The sequence below is a fragment of the Pithys albifrons genome, chromosome 15 (genome assembly GCF_047495875.1).
Source record: "Pithys albifrons albifrons isolate INPA30051 chromosome 15, PitAlb_v1, whole genome shotgun sequence".
In the NCBI taxonomy this organism is placed as follows: Eukaryota; Metazoa; Chordata; class Aves; order Passeriformes; family Thamnophilidae; genus Pithys; species Pithys albifrons.
This window is the reverse complement of record NC_092472.1, coordinates 8,760,788-8,778,617: the sequence shown is the minus strand read 5'-3', so window position 1 is coordinate 8,778,617 and position 17,830 is coordinate 8,760,788. Positions and strand designations below refer to the sequence as shown.

At 44.0% G+C, this 17,830-nt stretch overlaps 1 protein-coding gene across 1 annotated transcript; it reads left to right on the top strand.

The window, feature by feature from the left end:
- Positions 1–1,105: 1,105 nt before the first annotated feature.
- Positions 1,106–17,768, top strand: HSPA4 (heat shock protein family A (Hsp70) member 4). The gene is made up of 19 exons (XM_071569915.1): positions 1,106–1,268; positions 4,879–4,936; positions 6,565–6,705; positions 6,903–7,025; positions 7,465–7,564; positions 7,942–8,075; positions 9,394–9,638; positions 10,014–10,090; positions 10,379–10,530; positions 11,499–11,605; positions 11,951–12,084; positions 12,542–12,723; positions 13,107–13,193; positions 13,676–13,828; positions 14,303–14,428; positions 15,344–15,451; positions 15,730–15,849; positions 16,241–16,402; positions 16,609–17,768. The coding sequence occupies exons 1-19, from the start codon at positions 1,162–1,164 to the stop codon at positions 16,804–16,806; spliced, it is 2,514 nt and encodes an 837-aa protein (XP_071426016.1). The 5' UTR covers positions 1,106–1,161; the 3' UTR covers positions 16,807–17,768.
- Positions 17,769–17,830: the final 62 nt, after the last annotated feature.

Below are 17,830 nucleotides of genomic sequence, written 5' to 3'. Positions count from 1 at the left end.
GTGGCCAAACACTGCCCTGGAAAACACGATGCAGCTACACACATCCAAACTACAGGGAGAGTGGCCCAATGAGATATAATAATATTAAAATTTTATGTGTTGATTACAGGCTGACTTTACTGTAAATCCCACTGGGTATAAAAAAATCATGTGCCAGATTTTACTGGCAGCAGCTGAAGCTGCATAGTTGGAACCACAATGACTTTTAAACACATTCTCAAACTATGAAACAATGAACCCAGCCTTGGATTTTCTTCTGTAATTCAGGAAACACCAGAACACAGAATGGCAGAATGGTCTGGGTTGGAAAGGACCTTAAAGCTCATCCCAGACACTCAGCAATAGGACAAGGGGGCACGATGGGCTCAAGCTCTGCCAGGGGGAGTTGAAGTTGGAGATCAGAAAAAAATTCTTTCCATGGAGAGTGCTCAGGCATTGGAATGGGCTGCCCAGAGAGGGGGTGGATTCCCCATCCCTGGAGGTTTTTCAACTGAGCTTGGCCGTGGCCCTGAGTGCCATGATCTGGTAAAGGGACTGGAGTTGGACCCAGGGTTGGACTTGATGATCTCGGAGGTCTTTTCCAACCCAATCCATTCCATGATTCTATTTAGCCCAGCCCTGCCCTGGGTGGGAACACCTTCCACCAGGCCAGGCTGCCCAGCCCCTCCAACCTGGCCTTGGACACCTGTCTGGACTGCAAGAGATGATTATTCAGGACTAGTTTAAGTCCTTTTCTGCAAAAGCTGCCTTTCAATAAACTGTAATTTTATTATTATTACATCTCATGGAGAGCTGTTTCCATCCATCCCCATCCGTCACCCTCAGGTCGTTACACCACGAGGGGGGGAAAAGCTTCACTGAACGGCTTTCCTGCGGCACCCCCAGCCTCAGAGCCACAGGGGAATAACTCAGCAACCTCTGCAGCGCTGCCAAGTCGTGACTCTACGGCCTTTGTGTCCCATTCCTGGAATACTTTGCAAGGGAACAACTTTTCAAGGGAACAACTTTCCCTGGATGGAACAGGCGGTCCCTCAGCCCGCCCCCCCCGGCCCCCGCGCGCAGCTCTCGCGAGATTTGCGCCGCCCTCAGCGCCGCCCGGCGCGGCCCGACGGGATCTTTCGAGAATTGCGGCCCGCGCGCTCCCCCCTCAGCGCCGCCGCCATGTCCGTGGTGGGCATCGACCTGGGCTTCCAGAGCTGCTACGTGGCCGTGGCCCGAGCCGGCGGCATCGAGACCGTCGCCAACGAGTACAGCGACCGCAGCACGCCGTGAGTGAGCCGGGGAGCCGCGCTGAGGCGGCGGGGAGGCGCCCACGGGGCCCGGCGCGGCGGGGCCGGGGAGGGAGGGAAGCGGCGGGCCCGTGAGGAGCGGAGTGTGAAGGGCTTAGAGACAAGCGGCAAAGCATTGCAGATACGGGGCACCCGCTCTGCTCCCTGCCTTTCACGGAATCGCAGAGACGGTGTTAAGGGCTTGGAATGGACCTTTAAGCTCATCTAGTTTCACCGCCTGCCCATGGGCAGGGACACCTTCCAGTGGAAGAAAAGGCTGAGAGAGTCGGGGCTGTTCAGCCGGGAGAGAAGAAGGTTGTGTGGAGACCTCAGAGCCTTTTCCAGTGTCTGAAGGCACCTACAAGGAAGCCGGAGAGGGATTCTTCATCAGGAATAAGCAGGATAATATTCTTCAGCAGGATAAGGTTCAAACTGACAGAAGGGAATTTTAGGTGAGGTAAATGAAGAAATTCTCTGTGAGGGCAGTGAGACCCTGGCAGAGGTTGCTCAGGGAAGCTGTGACTGCCCCATCCCAAGGCAAGGCTGGACAGGGCTTGGAGCAACCTGGCAGAGTGAAAGGTGTTCCTGCCCAGGGCAGGGGGTGGAACTGGATGGGCTTTAAGTCCTTTCCAACCCAAACCATTCTCTGATCCCACTATTCGATGTGGTCACTGTATCCAAACCCTGCTCATACGATGAGCCCTCCCAGCACGTTTCTGGAGAAGATTGTCCATTGCCTCTGTTGAATAAAACTTCCGAAGGAGGAGAGAACTGGGACGAAACTCTTCTACAAATTAATGGCAAAATAAAACTGGGAGTGGAACTGTTGGGAGAGGTGTCTTAGAAGTGTTTCTGCAGCTTTCCCTGTTGTAGTATGGCTTTGTTTAAGCAGACCCTGAAGTAAATCGCTGTCTTGGGGAGACAGTTGCATTATCTTGGCGTGTTTGAGGTTTTTTTTAGATCCCTCACATCCCTTCAGAAAGCCCCGAGGCAGAGAGTGACCTTGCTGCTGGTGAGACAATGCCAGCTCTGTTTGCTCTTGTGTCTGAGCAGTGAACAAACCGAGAAGGAAATTCTGAATTCAGCACATGTGCTCAAGTATCTGGAGGTCTCAGAAGTGTTCTCAGTCATGTGGAACTTTAAAGGTTGGATGTGCTGGGGAAACTTCAGTGTAGAGAATGTCAAAGCTGCCCTCCAATAGCTCCAGATATTTGGCCCTCAGGGGGTTGAAATTCTGCTGATAAATGTAAATATATTTGAGATATGAGCACAAATTCCCACACTGAGGGAGATGAGCTACATAAAATAACTCACACAGTGCATCTCTTGGGAAATAATTGAGTTATGGGAGGCTGAAGTGAAATTGGAAGAAATGACCATAATGACAATGAGGGGGTTTTAATGGGCCTTAATCTCCAGGTGCTGTTCTGAGGAATGCAGAGAACCACTCTGTAAGCAGAGCTGTCTGTTAAAAGAAATTCTGGGTGATTTTTGAGTGCTTTGGAAACAGAAACTTGGTTCAAAAAGTCAGTGCTGGGCAGTTCTTGGAGTAGGAGAAGTCCCCAGAGACTGGCCCAGGATTAAACACTGTTTTCTGTGGCGACTTCCACATTTTGGGAAGGTTTGGCTCATTTGTGTTATTGCAGTAATTTGTATTATTAAAGTAAAGCCCACGGAGTGCATTGTATGAGCTCAGTGGCACAGGTGATTCCCAGCTCTCAGCTCTGGGACTTGAAATTGGAACTTTTACATCCCAAAGCTGAGCAAAACATGTTTGCTTTTGAGTACGGAAAAGTGGTAGAGAAAAAGCTACTGAAAATGGAGAGGAAAAAATCAGGTGGTTTATTTCCAAAAGGATGAGGGGACTTGGATGAAATGGAAGCATTGGGACCGACCTGGGGCTGGTGCTGATTGTCAGTGCAGAGAAAATGAGCTGGGAGGGGACAGAGGATCTGCCCAGGAAGTGACGGTGGGAGGGAGGGTGAGGTGGTGCCCGCAGGTGTGCTGAGCAGAGATTTTGAGCTTTCCAAAATAGTTCCATTAGTCCTCTGATGACCTTCACTGTGATGGTTTCTACTTAAAATGCAGTGGTGAGTTATTCAGCCTCCAGAAGTTGTGTAATGGTGTAATTTGTATTTAATGAGTTAACTCTGGTTCCTGTGAACTGATTTGAGGAATAGCCTGTCTGGAAATTCTTCCCTCCCTCCCTCCCTCTCCCCAGTTTCACTCCCCTCAGTGCTGGGTCCCTCATCCCTCCCCAGGGCTCTGATCCAAAGTGCTGGATCTGTGTTGGTGAGGGGCTGTTCCTTTGTGAATTTACGGGGAAGGAGCTGGATATTTTGTTTTGTCCAGGAGAAAGGCAATAGTTCATGTCCATGTCCATAATTCCTTTCAGGAGACCAGAGTAAATTCATAATCAACTTCCTGCTTTGGGGTTTCTTCAGTTTTTGCCCCCTGTTCCCTTGCTGTGGGTCTGGGGTGTGCAGAGCACAAACTTCCCACTTTCTATTAATCTAAATTGTTGTTTCAAACAACAACAGATTTGCTCAGAAATGTTAATTCTGTTGCAACACACGCTTTGGGGCAGGCATTGTTTCATTTATTATGTTATTAGTAAATTGGAAGAAGATACAAATCCAATGCAATTATATCACCCCAATCTTCAGTTATGGTTTTGATGGTTCCTGCTTGGAACACCCAATTCCAAAGCTCAGGCTGAGCTGGAATGTGTTTCCTGTGGCAGCCCTGTGGCATCCCCCTGCTGTACAGCAGATTCTTGCCCTGCTGCGTGGGGAGCAGTTTAATGACACTGCTGGGGTGTTGTGTGAATGGCAAAGACCTGCTCGCTAATGGCAGGTTTGCCCCACTCAGTTTGCCTCAGTGGTGTGAGGAACTTGGGTTAGAGGGCTGGATTTCACTTTGTCAGGGCTCCTACAGTTTGTTAAATATGTAAATCAAGAGGCTTAATCAGCCCAAGAATTTTTCCAGGACAGAGGATTTCTTTATCCAGGACTGCAGGCTGCCACCCAGCAGTGGGGAGTAAAGTGGGATTGTTCTTTCTGTAATCCACATTATTTCAGTGGGTACAGATGGAACTCAAACACCAACCTGTTTCTCCAGGCTTTTTGTTCCTACCTTGAAGGGTTTGCCTTAAAATTGGAAAGCTTAGTTAGCATCTGCTACAGACGTGTAGGAATGATTTCCTTAATATCTGATTTAATTCATGTTTGCCCTCTGCACAGTCAAATATTTGCTGTGTTATCAGCAACCAGCTTATCTTTGGGTGGCTGAGATACACGGGTGATTAGTGAGGTAAGGGCTGTCTGCCCAGGTAGCGCTGGGATGGAAACCGTCAATGAGCACGAACAGGCTTGGGAATGGTGCTGTTCTGTGATGGGGAGCGTTGCTGTTCCAACTGGAATTAGAGTGCCTGGTTTTCCACAATCCACGGAACACTACAGGGTTACATTGCAGGGAGACCAACTCTCTAAATGGACCAAATGATATTAGTTGGACCAGTGATATTCTCAGCAGTATCAGCACCTTGTACCAAAGTGATGTGCAGAGCAGCCGTGCCAGTCCCTGACCGAGCTCTTTCCTCCCCTTGCAGGTCCTGCATATCCTTTGGGCCCAAGAACCGCTCCATTGGGGCTGCAGCCAAAAGCCAGGTGAGCGTGTGCTGTGGGTCAGAGCAGCTTGGGCGGCCGAGAACCAGCTCAGCAGGACGTGGGTTGTGCCCCTGCAGAGCACAGATGTCTCTGAGCTGTGTCCTGGTGTGCCCATAACTCAGGAACAGCTGAGCTCCCTTCAGCTGTTCAGCGTGTGCTGCCGCTTTGTCATCTGTGACAGAAATCTCAGCCTTGGTCCTTGCACCAATGAAATGTACCAAATCTGTGCCTCTTGAGAAATTGTGATAAATACTGAAATTTTTTAAGTTGCAAATGTAAATTCTGAAGCTCAGTGGTGGTGTTTCACCCTGCCTTGGCTTCTTCCAGTCCCTGTGCTTGTGTTGGCTTTTAATTATGTGACTACATTCTATAGAATTCTCTTAAGTCCATGATTTTGGCAGAAAAGGGACATACTACAGTGTAAATAAATACCGTTTTCTTGACTCTCTGTGGTTGAATTGCAACCTAAATTGCACCCGTGGGGCGTTCTTGCCCATAGTTTGAGTTTCTGCTGCAGTAGGCAGGTACATGTGATTTAAAGGCTGAGGAGAAGTTAACCTGGCTGGATTGGCTTGTGTGATTTAAGTCCTGCTGTATCATATTTTATGTTGCTGTGAAACCCCTATAAAAGTTATTTTTTTTTCAAGTCTTCCACAGGAAGTGAGTAGTCAAAGAGTTGGTTTTTCTTAGCCGAAAAGCCTAGAGATACATGAAGATTCATTGTATAGAATTCAGAAACCCCTGGACACAGCCATGTTATTCAAGAACAGCACAACTGCACTAGAACCAAACACAGCTGTTTTTTTCTGGAATTGAGTGTCTGCTTAGCTTAACAAAATCCATTGGCACAGAGCCCAATAGAGGTGAGGTATGTCCTGCAGAAACTAAACCTAGAGAACATCAAACCCAGGTTAGGAAATAGACCCCTGGCTGAAACTGAATCCAGGTAAATGCTGTGTGGAACGTGCTTGTCTGCTGTCAGTGACTGTGGTTTTCTTGCTCTTGATGTCAGTGAAAGAATTCATTTTGCTTGAACTACATGAAACAATCTGTGATGACTTTTAACTTCCCCGTTTGCGCTGATCTCTGCTATGAATAAAAGACAATCTGCCCTCTGTCAGTTAAGTTACGTTGGGAGTGTCATCTTGGGGCCCTCCTGACTTTTTAAAGCTTCATGTTCATGCCGAGGTCCTTGAGCTGTTTTGTGGGAGTGTCTGTGCTGATTGTCCTGTGCACGTGGGGTGAGCTGGAGTTCACATCCATGTGCTTGTTGTACTTGGGGAATAACTGACTGGGCACCAGGGACACGTATGGGCAGGAAACTGGTAAATGGGAAAGAGACTTTGCTGACAGCTGTAAAGACTGAACTGTGAAAACTGAGTGCCCCTGTAATCAATATTTCATAGACTCTTGGCTCAGTTTTTAGCATACATTTACTTTGCATCTCAAATTCCTGTAGGTTCCCTGAGCAACCAGAGGGAAGTTGCCTCCCAGCACCTGCCCTGGTACTATTGAGATACAAATGAGAAAATATTCTGGAAAGAGAAGCATGAGAACAAAACCCTGTCTTCTGTTTGCAATTCAGATGTTCCCCTGCCACGTTGTATTAAAGATTTCTTTTCCTCTAGGTTATTTCAAATGCAAAGAATACAGTACAAAGTTTTAAAAGATTTCATGGTCGTGCATTCTCAGATCCCTTTGTTCAAGCTGAAAAAGCAAGCCTTGCCTATGAACTTGTCCAGCTGCCAACAGGCTCAACTGGCATCAAGGTAAGTCTGGCATGTTTGAGAAAGAGCCAGAGGAGGAAACTGATAAAGTTTCCTTTTATCTTTTTATTTTGAATCTGCTCACTGTAGTTTCTGTTCTCTTTTCAATAGAAAGTCTTAATAGGGAATGAAAGGCTGATAATGGGAATGGTGCATGGGCTTTACTGCAGTTTAATGTGTGTGCACAATTTTATTTGAAGGCCATGTATATGGAAGAAGAAAGAAACTTTACTATTGAGCAGGTGACAGGAATGCTTCTTACCAAGTTAAAGGAGACCGCTGAGAATGCGCTTAAGAAGCCTGTGGTTGACTGTGTTGTTTCTGTAAGTATGTGATACAACAGAACATGTAAGACTTACTATCATAAACTGATTGCACTATTAAATTAACTCTGATTAAATTGCCCATTAAACGTGACTATCCGGGTGTCTTTTCTGTTTAAACTGAATCTTACATCTCTTCTTCAAAACTAGTCTTATGTCATTAATGGTCTTACTTATGCTGCTAATTAGCACCATAAATAATACTTGTTACCTATTTCTGGTTATTTTCTCTGAGGTGAGTGGCTTGTGATATGGAATGAAAAAAGATTCACAAAAAGTAACTTTGTAATATTATTTTCCTTTTTCTCTACCACACCTGAAATGGACACTGAGTTTGAATGATGCAGCCCTGCTCTGCCAACTGACTGTGCTCACCTGTGCCTGTTCACTGAGGGTGTCCCTGGTGAATGTTAATGTTGGCACTCTGATCCCCTTGCAGGTTCCTTGTTTCTACACAGATGCAGAGAGGAGGTCTGTGATGGATGCTACACAGATTGCTGGTCTCAACTGTCTGAGACTAATAAATGAAACAACTGCAGGTAATTCCTTCCTCGCCCTCTCTCAGTGTTGTGGTTGTATTGGATAAAGGGGCTGTTTCTCTGCCAGAGATCCTTGCTCTCTGGAATTAGAATTAAAACAGATGAGTTGATAATAAAGTTTCTTAAGCTCTCCACTGCTTTTTCATTGCTTTATAGAGATATAAAGCTGTTACTTGAATATCTGTTTTAATGCAGCCAAAGGAAGGGCTGATACTGTTTAATGTTCTTCCATGTTTCTTTAGCATTGGGAATCTTGTTTAATAAGATCAGTGTCTGTAGCTTGAGAGTTACATCAGTAAACAGTATTAGTATTTCATTGTACCACTTCTTGAGCAATCACAAAACTGAATGTCCTAACTGTACTTTTATTTCTGTAGTTGCCCTTGCCTATGGGATCTATAAGCAAGACCTGCCTGCCTTGGAAGAGAAGCCACGGAATGTTGTTTTTGTGGATATGGGGCATTCTGCGTATCAAGTTTCTGTTTGTGCATTCAACAAAGGCAAACTGAAAGTAAACAATCTGTTACACTTGCATTTAAATTACCTGTAGCACGTTTCATCAGCACATCAGGGACTGTGGCAGGCAAGCCTGCCTGGCTTCACAGGAGTGTGTCCAGACAGCTCCATTCATGTTCTTAAAATTGCACTTTGTCTGGAGTGAAAAGTAGGGCAGGGAACTAGAGAGCTTTTGAGCATTGTGTGGAGGAAGTAAGTATGCCTTAATCAGCAGGCTTTGGCAAAGAATAAAAAACCTGGATTAAATGGTTTATTCAGAAATTGCCATATCTGACTGCATGGTGCTTTCAAAAATACTCCAGTCATGAGATACAGCATTAATAATGCAGGGATTCCTAGAATAAGGTGTGACAGACATTTTTTACCTCATGTAAAAGAGTAAAAACATTTTAATTGCTTTAGGCTGCCAGTGGAAGCTGAGCAAGTGGCAATGCACGTCTGGTGTGTGTTGCCAAAGCATTGCTGTTTTCCAGCAAATGCTGACATTCCTTAGTGGCTTTTGGACTTGGCAGTTCCAGTAACTTCCTCTTGGCTGACCAGAGAAACAGGTGCAAATTTTAAAGCATGGGGTAGCAAAATGAGAAGTGTTCTGAAAACGTTAGTTTTGTAGTAGCTGTTTTGTGAGGAAAGGTGTCCTACTTTGTGTTACTTGGATTTGTCCTTTAAACTTGGAGACTGTTCTGGGTGTAGAACAGAGGGCTGGGCAGCCAGGCAGTTGGACAGTGTGGAGACCAAAGCCATTCTCAGGGTGAACTGAGGGTAATGTGATACTTGACTGATTTCTGCTCCTTAAAAAATCAGTTCCCAGCATGTTTCTAAAGCAGAGTCAGCTGAGGTGGATGGGCTGAAGGTGCTCTTTGCAAATAACTCCTCCATCAAAAGCAAGGACCTCTTTGCAAACGTTAATACCATTTATTCTCTTCCTGTTTTATTTTTAGCGTGGTGTGAGCATGTTCCAGCCTTATGAGGCACCAGATATTAAACTGGAATATGATTCAAACTGACAGTGCCTAAGCAGAATTTAGAAACGGATGGTCTGCTCAGGGCAATAGTTACTGAACAGACTGAACTGTTAAGCCTTTTCAGATCTTCCTAAATGTCTTTTAGAAGCAATTATCACCTCATTCCAGGAGAGGGAGGTGGGGCTGGGGGGCCAGGCCAGTTTAGCTTTTGAGACAACGATGTTGTGATCCTTGCTTTGCTTCAGAGTTGAACTGTATTTGAAACAAAGCAACGCTTTGATGTTAATTGCTAATTGGTTTCGCTGAGTGATGTTGCATCATACTATCACTGAAGGGTTCCATTTCTTTAAGGTTCTTGCTACATCGTTTGATACAACGCTTGGAGGCAGGAAGTTTGATCAGGTGTTAGTTGAATACTTTTGTGAAGAATTTGGAAAGAAATACAAACTAGACATAAAGTCCAAGATTCGGGCGCTGCTGAGGCTGTACCAGGAGTGTGAGAAGCTGAAAAAGCTGATGAGCGCCAATGCCTCTGATCTGCCCATGAACATCGAGTGCTTCATGAACGACATAGATGTGTCTGGAATGATGAACAGGTAATGGTTGAACCTCTAGAAAGCCAAGCTTTAGAGTGCCTTTCAGTCAGGAAAGAAGCTTGTTACTAAGTAGCTCTTAGGACTGGAGATTGGTAGGAGATCAAAAGAACAGTATGTGCAGGAACGTTGCTCAGAATGAAAATGTTTATAGAGACTGGTCAGTGGCCTTGAGTTAGGAGGGAGGGCTGTGAATGTTGGAAAGGTGCCTGGATTACTGGGACCAGCTGTGTGGGAGAACATACTAAGGTGTAAAGCTGGGACTGGGGGAGAGAAAACCACGCAGTGCACAGTTGAAGTGGCATTCCTTCAGTTTGGGCACCCTGTTGTGTTGGCAGTGTTGCTCATGGTGTGTTAAATCTTTGTGTCTTCCAACAGAAGCAAATTTTTAGAGATGTGTGAAGGCCTCCTTGCAAGAGTGGAGCCGCCCCTCCGCAGCGTGCTGGAGCAAGCCAGTAAGTGTGTGTGCTCTGTGCTCTGCATGCAGCAAAGAGACAGCAGAGGGCAAACTTCCTTTGGGTCTTGGACAAATGCACTGAGCACAAACAACAGTTTCTTGCTTAGTATTTAGGAGTTTAAAAAACTTTCACACAAGCTAAGATCTGAAATTCTTACTGCTTAGAAACTTACAGAACAAGTTTAGAGTAATGGTTGGTCTAAAACCTTCTAGTTTATGATGTCATTGTGTTCATGTGAAACAGACACATTTAATCTGTAAAAACCCTTGTCTGACTCCTTTCTAGAGTTAAAGAAGGAGGATATTTATGCAGTAGAGATAGTTGGTGGTACCACAAGAATCCCTGCTGTAAAAGAGAAGATCAGTAAATTTTTTGGCAAAGAAGTCAGTACAACTCTGAATGCAGATGAGGCTGTGGCACGAGGTTGTGCACTGCAGGTAAAAAGTGGTTTGTTTTAGTTGTATTTTCATTGAAAGCAATAAGTGTTTGAGCCAGTCCACAGGTAACATGAAAGATACTTCATGTGTATTGCAGAATAAATGCAAGTAAGCTTTGGGAGAGCAGCTGTGAGAATGAGAACAGCAGCTTTAAGCAATTCCTCTGTACTGTTTATCTGAGCCAAATCAGTGGATCAGTGAAACTTGTTGAAATGTGTCTTTAACTTCTGCTGTGGCTGGGAGCCAGGAGTCTGATAAAGCTCATCCGAGGTTCTCTCTTCCAGAGTCCTTTGGGGGGCTGGGTTAAACCGGGGAAATTAGTTTTTTATGGCAGTACTGGTAAACTTGAGATATGGCAATTGCTTGGTGTCATGGGTGGAAATGAAAGTTCAGGTTCTTGCTAATGGGAAATCTGTGTCCTAAGCTGGACTTGGCCATTGTTGAATGGCTTAAGCAGTAGTAAATACTCTGTGGTTACTAGTGCTGCCATCTGTTGAATGTACCTGATTTTTGCTCTCATCCCCTGTAATATGTGCCCACAGCTCTGTCCATCAGGGATATGAACTACCTGTTGGGAGCTGCTTAAAAAGAGAACTTGATGTTCTAACATGCAGAAGTCCTGGTACTGTGTCACTCTAAAAAAGTAACTTTAATTAAATTTCATTTCTGATTTCTTACATTGGCACGGAAAATTCAGTAGCCCAATGGTAGCAAATCAAACACAATTACTCTAAAGAAAAACTTGTGTATTTTGATGTTTGGAGTGAGCAGATTGTCACAGCTGCCTGAGAAGGAAGGGTGCTGAGGGCTTCCTGTGCTTGTTACGCATGTCCCAAGTCCATCAGTATTAGTCTTCCTCAACACAGAGTAAATCTACATATTAAGCAGCATAAATAGCTACTTGCAGAATTAAATTACTATTCATCTCAAGTCTGAATGTTTGTAATGTGGCTCTTGTGCTCTTGCAGTGTGCTATTTTATCCCCGGCTTTCAAAGTGAGAGAGTTTTCTATCACAGATTTGATACCGTATCCTATTTCTTTGCGATGGAATTCGCCGGCAGAGGAAGGGTTAAGGTAAAATAAGTTCAATGTTCTTGCATGTTGCACCTTAAAACTAGATGGTGATGACTAGATTAAATAACACAGTAAGAGTAAATACCCTTAGAACAGTGCCCATGTGACAGTTCAGATTTTGATACTTCTGAAGTTCATGACAGTAGAAAACAAAATCAAGGCTGAGTGGCAGTTTGGCACTTCCTACATGGCTGCTGGTCTTACTTAATCTGAAAGGTCAGGACAGTCTTTGGTTACTTCATAAAGAAGCTTTTCCTTAAGGTATAAGAGTATCTAGAGACATGTTGTTAACTTACCAGCTGCATTGTCACACATATTGAGCAGGTGCTCTGCTTTCTCTTGCAGTGACTGCGAGGTCTTTCCCAAGAACCATCCTGCTCCGTTTTCCAAGGTCCTCACTTTCTACAGAAAGGAGCCCTTCACTCTGGAGGCATACTACAGTTCCCCCAAGGACCTGCCTTACCCAGACAGTGCTATAGGTTAGGACCATTCTGTGGCTTACAGCTTTATTCATAATTTTGTCTATGTTTCAGGACCTTGCTGTATAATTATTTAATCTGGAAGTGCATCTCACTACAAATTCTGTAGGGACAGGTTTCCAAATGAATGTTCAATAAAAAAGTGGAGTAACATGAAGTTTGTGGACAAGGAGAGCATTTTAGTGTTGGAGCAAACCTGAAAGGGGAACACTGAGAGTTGTGCAGTCTTTTGGCTCTGTTAAAAGTAACCCCAGCTTTTACAGCATACCTTAGAGAATTCCTAATAACTGTGTGTCCCAGCATTGCTGAGTAAAACCTGGATTGTCTGACCTGAGTAGGACTGGATATCCCCTGAGCGCATTGCAGTGAACTGTGTCAGCAACAGTCAGGTTTTACTTTGCCTTCAGCACTTAGATTTATCAAATCTGTTTGGTTTTTTCTCTCTGGGATTCTTTAGCTCACTTCTTGGTTCAGAAGGTCACTCCTCAAACAGATGGATCCAGTTCCAAAGTGAAAGTCAAAGTCAGAGTAAATATCCACGGCATCTTCAGTGTCTCAAGCGCATCTTTAGTGGAGGTTCATAAATCTGATGAGAACGAGGAGCCCATGGAGACAGATCAGCATGCAAAGGAGGAAGAGGTACCAGACTTCATTTCTCTCATCTTAGAATTCTGGTGGGCAAGTGGCTAAGTTCTAGGGAGAGTCTAAGGCTTGTGTAGTGATTAGTAGACATGTCCAGCAACTAAAATATGAGATTAAGTACTAATTGTAGCGTGTTACACCAGTGACACATCTCTTGAAATCAGGACTGTGAGGTGTGGATGAAATGGTTAATCATGAAGCTGTTTCTTGCCTCAGCAAAGACTGGGAGCTCACAGTTTATGCCTTGAGACTCTCCTTCAGTTTCCAGTCTGTTTCTTTTGCCCAGAAGAGCATCAGAGGTGTAACTAAAGTGATCAGCCTAGTACTGAAAGTGATCTGCATTTGCTTAATGTGTGAAATTCGGTCTCTCTGATTTTCAGAAGATGCAAGTAGATGAGGAGCAACAAAAGGCTGAAGAACAACAGCAGACCCAACCTGAAAATAAGGCAGAGTCTGAAGAAATGGAGGTAATGTGAGCATTTGAGCCTTCATTTTCATGAGATTCCTGAGAATATGCAGAGTGTGAGCATATCTGCTGCCTTTGTCATAGTTCTGGAAGCTGAACTTTTATTTCAGTGCACTGGTAGTCTATTGTGATTAGAGCTTTAGAAAGGACATAAATGGCGCTGGTAACTGCAGACCTGTCAAGTGACCTGGTACTGATAAAATGGGGGAACTCTCCTGTTCATGGAAGAAATAATCATCTAGTTTTCAATACCAGAAAAGTGTTCTCCAATGAGCACCATGACCCACGAATGTAGACAGTGTGCCCAGGAAAGGTTAGTGGTTGCACTGATTGTCCCAGACTTCAGTGGCTTCAGTCTGAATGACAGGGAGTGTTTAGTTCTCATGCTGAGATGCACTAACTCAGTTTTTCTAATGTAAGTCTTAACTGGTCACCTTGAACTGATTGATGTTGTTGTTTACTGTGAATATGTTTTTAATGCAGACTTGTCAGGCTGACTCAAAAGACAAGAAAGTGGATCAACCACCTCAAGCCAAGAAGGCCAAAGTGAAGACGACAACAGTGGACCTTCCCATTGAGAACCAGTTGGTGTGGCAGATAGGGAAGGATATGCTCAACTTATTCATTGAAAATGAGGTAAACTCTTACTTGCCCAAGATAAAAATGTTAATAGTTGGTCTCCAGAAATGTTGGTGTTCATTAAACAAGGTTAAGGATGGTCAAGGAAAGGAAAAGCAGTAAAACATGCAGTTAGAATTCTGAAGTGAACAAGTGCCCCATAGAGGCAGAATACATTCCTCTTGTGTAGTGATGCTGTAACTCTCACTGAAGAGGTTTCTGCAGGAAACCTCCAAAATTACCTGCAGTTGCAAGGTTCAGGTGACCCATCAGGGTGAAGGTCCCTCAGCTGGGGCAAGATGGTTCTCTGATGTTTTGGATATCGCACCAAAACTCAAATTGGTGTTTATTCATGTGCTGTGTTAGAACAGTTCTGTAAATCACAGTATTGCAAAGTCTTTTTGAAACTTAAGCATTTGTTAACAAGGTGTCCTGGCAGTAAATGTTAAATAATTAACTTTTTAGCCAACTAATTTGACAACCTTTTCACAGGGTAAGATGATAATGCAGGACAAGCTGGAGAAGGAGCGGAACGATGCCAAGAATGCAGTGGAAGAGTATGTATATGAAATGAGAGATAAACTCTGCGGTGTTTATGAGAAATTCATCAGTGAAGATGTGAGTATTGCTGCTGGTTTGTCCTCTGATACATTGTATTACAAGGAACAGTTGTAGTTGAAAACTTTTGACCTGCATCACATACTATGCTTACTTAGATTATATATTCAGACTTTAAATTTGAAGAAATAACTTCTAAACTTTCTGGCTCTGAAGATAATCTGGTAACTGTGGCCCAGGCACAAACTGCTGGTTCTCTTCCAAAACAGTTGCAGCAATTCAGATGGTATCAGGGCATGTTTCCAGACTAGGAGTGCTTGCACAGTCATTTTAAGATAACCTGTTCTGTTTTGGCTCTTTGTCAGTATTTAGGATATTTTTAATGTTAAAAGAATAATGACAGAACAGCCCTACCCAGGAACATAATAGGTGAGATTAGTCTGACTAAATGTGGGTATTTGTATCTGGACTGGTTGCCTAAAAATCTCTTGGCATTATTAATCAACTTTCCCTGTTGTACTGGGGGAGCTTTGTGTGTAATTAATATAATTCTGGTGGGATGAATGACTCTGGAGTCCTGACTGGATCTCTGTTGATTACAGTGGAGCCCAATACCCTCATCAGAGCCCAAACTGGGACATGTCAGGTGACATTTATGGCACCTTAGCTAAGGTTAAGTTTCACTCTGTTCTCAGACTTTCTCATATAGTGATGATGAAAATGGGAAGGGAAAAAAACAAGCCCTTTATGTGACAATATTGATCTGAACTGTGGGTGTCAGGTGGTTCTTCCTTAGGCCTGGTCTCCATCACAAAGCCATACACAGGAATATTTTATTTCTTTAGGATAAAGAGTTTCAGACAGAGTTGTTTGTGTTCTAAAATACAACTCTTCCAGAAAGGTTCCAAGTATCATTTAATGCTGTCTGTCATCTAATAAATTATCTCACTGTCTATTTTTTGTGGATTGCTTCAGGATCGGAATAGCTTCACACTGAAGTTGGAAGATACAGAAAATTGGCTTTATGAAGATGGGGAAGACCAGCCCAAACAAATATACATTGATAAATTGACAGAACTGAAGGTAAGTGGTTCTTACATTCCCATGGGAATGTACTGGAGCTGGAGAACTTTGTTCCAGTGAGGAGCTGTCTGGGGTCTGTTTTTTAATTATGTGAGGGGCAGATCTCTCACAGACTGGTAACAACACAGCGTTGAGGGATGCTCAGTTTTTCCTGTGTGGAAAAAGGGTGAAGAGTCAGAGTTTCAAGGAGTTTAGAAATATTGGTGTATCCTGTCAAACCTTGCGGGAACCCACAGTAATGCTCCATGGGGTTTCATATCTTTTGTGCTTTGTTTCAGGCTCTGGGTCAGCCCATTCAGGCAAGATTCCAAGAATCGGAGGAAAGACCAAAAGCATTTGAGGAGCTGGGGAAGCAAATCCAACAGTACATGAAAGCTGTTCATGCATTCAAAGTAAAGGTATTTCCATACTTAATTTCTGGAAAATATAAGGAAAAGGTAGAGATCTCGCCTGAATTATAGGTAAGCTGCTTCAGACAAAAGGCTGATGCAACTTCCCTGTGAGCTAATGAGTGTTTAATAGATTATTCTTCAGTGGATGTTGGCTTGCAAGCCTGAGTCTCTCTTTTTTTAATGAGGTGTTGATTTCCTCATGGAGGGAGAATGCCATCAGCAGTAGAGCTTTGGGTCTCTGGTTACAGAGCTGCGGGGGATCAGCACAGTTTCTCTGCTAACCAGAACAGCCTCCTGGCTCAATGGTCTTTAGTATTTTGCAGCTGAAATTTGAAGAAATAAGAGTGCAGTTTGTGCTCAAACATTCACAGAGCTGCTCCTGCTTTGGCTGTTTCAGGATGAACAGTACGAGCATCTCGATGAAGCCGACGTGGCAAAGGTGGAGAAGAATGCGAATGAAGCCATGGAGTGGATGAACAATAACCTCAATCTTCAGAACAAAAGAAGTCTTACCTTGGACCCTGTTATAAAAGCAAAAGACATACAGGCTAAAGCTAAAGTAAGTTTTTCTATTGTATTTCCATGAAGTTTTCTGCTTATTGGTCTAGTTTTTTGAGCTCAGAGAATACTGAGATAGGAAATCTCAAACGTATTGGGGAACATCACCTCTCAACTTGAGTATCCCACTGATGCTGTCAAAAGGTAAAGAACAACTATGGGGAGGTAAAAACATTTCTAACACAGCTTTATTTCTGTGTTTTGTAGGAATTGGCAAGTATTTGTAATCCCATAGTCAACAAACCCAAACCCAAGGTGGAACTGCCGAAGGAGGAGCAGAAGCCGACGGAACCCAACGGACCACTGGAAGGGCAGGGAGATGCCAGGAGCGGCACCCACCCCCCCGAGCAGGGCACTGCCCCCACAGCCACCGAGAAGAAGCTTCCAGAAATGGACATTGACTGAATTTCAGCTCTTGTTTATACTATTGCAAACTACAATAAAGCTTTAAGTTGTCAACTTCGTATGTTCTGAATCCAAACTGAAGCAAGCGAATCCCACAGCGCTCTTGGTAACTCTTGGAGATGTTTGGGCAGGGCAGCAGGTCAGGACACAGAGGTGGCGAAGGACTCGCTCAGCTCAGCAGTGTTTGCCATTTTTGATTGTATTTAGAAGTTTTGGTAGTTCAGCTAGGCCTGTAGGAACAGCCATAAGCTGCTTCTCCATTTTTAATGTCCAAGTGAGTCAATCTTCCTTTGAAGGACAGAGAGCAACACATGAATTCTGATGTTCACGTTGCTCTTACCTTTCCTTGGGGATTCCAGCAGCTGGGACTGCAGGGAGGGAAAGGGAGAGCCCAAGGCAGAGTCTTCCATTGCCCTTGTTTTACTGTTAACGCCTGCTCTGGACTCGCTCTGATTTGCACTGGAACAGTTGATGGTTACAGGAGGTTTGCAGAGCAGTGAGTGGTTCATCAGCACCTTTATTCCTTAGCCCAGACTATGGATAAAACTGAGTGTGCTCCTGGACATGGAAGTGGGTTTCTGGCAAACTCCCTGGCTAATTAGGCCCTGTAAACTCTTTGTCTGTAGTTAAATTAGCAGCTTGTAGAAAGAGTGAATACTTGTAATTCAGCTGCCTATGCTGATAGTTGATTCTGACTTGTTCCTAACTTTTTCTGGCAGGGGTATGCTTGCTTCCACGAGGCCTTCATTTGGAATGCTTGGGTTTTTAGTTTGGTTTTTTTTTCCAGGAAAACCAAGAACTGATGGATTTGGCTTTTTTTCCTATGAGCTTTATACAATGATTTGCTTCTAGTACTGATTGTTATTAAACCTGCAAACTTTAATTTGTATGTGTTAAAATCCAAAGCTGAAAAAACACCCATTCAGATATTGCAAGAAATAAATGCACTGGATTCTACTGGATCACCTTCTCCAGCTGTTGATTCCAATAGAGAGAGAATGGTGTCGGGGTGGATGGATGGGCT

Bases quoted from the DNA above. Each gene is read 5' to 3' on its own strand.
- HSPA4 (XM_071569915.1), top strand. From the start codon at position 1,162: ATGTCCGTGGTGGGCATCGACCTGGGCTTCCAGAGCTGCTACGTGGCC. The intron at 13,829-14,302 runs GTAAACTCTTAC...ACCTTTTCACAG, and splicing joins ACTTATTCATTGAAAATGAG to GGTAAGATGATAATGCAGGA. The intron at 15,850-16,240 runs GTATTTCCATAC...TGGCTGTTTCAG, and splicing joins TTCATGCATTCAAAGTAAAG to GATGAACAGTACGAGCATCT.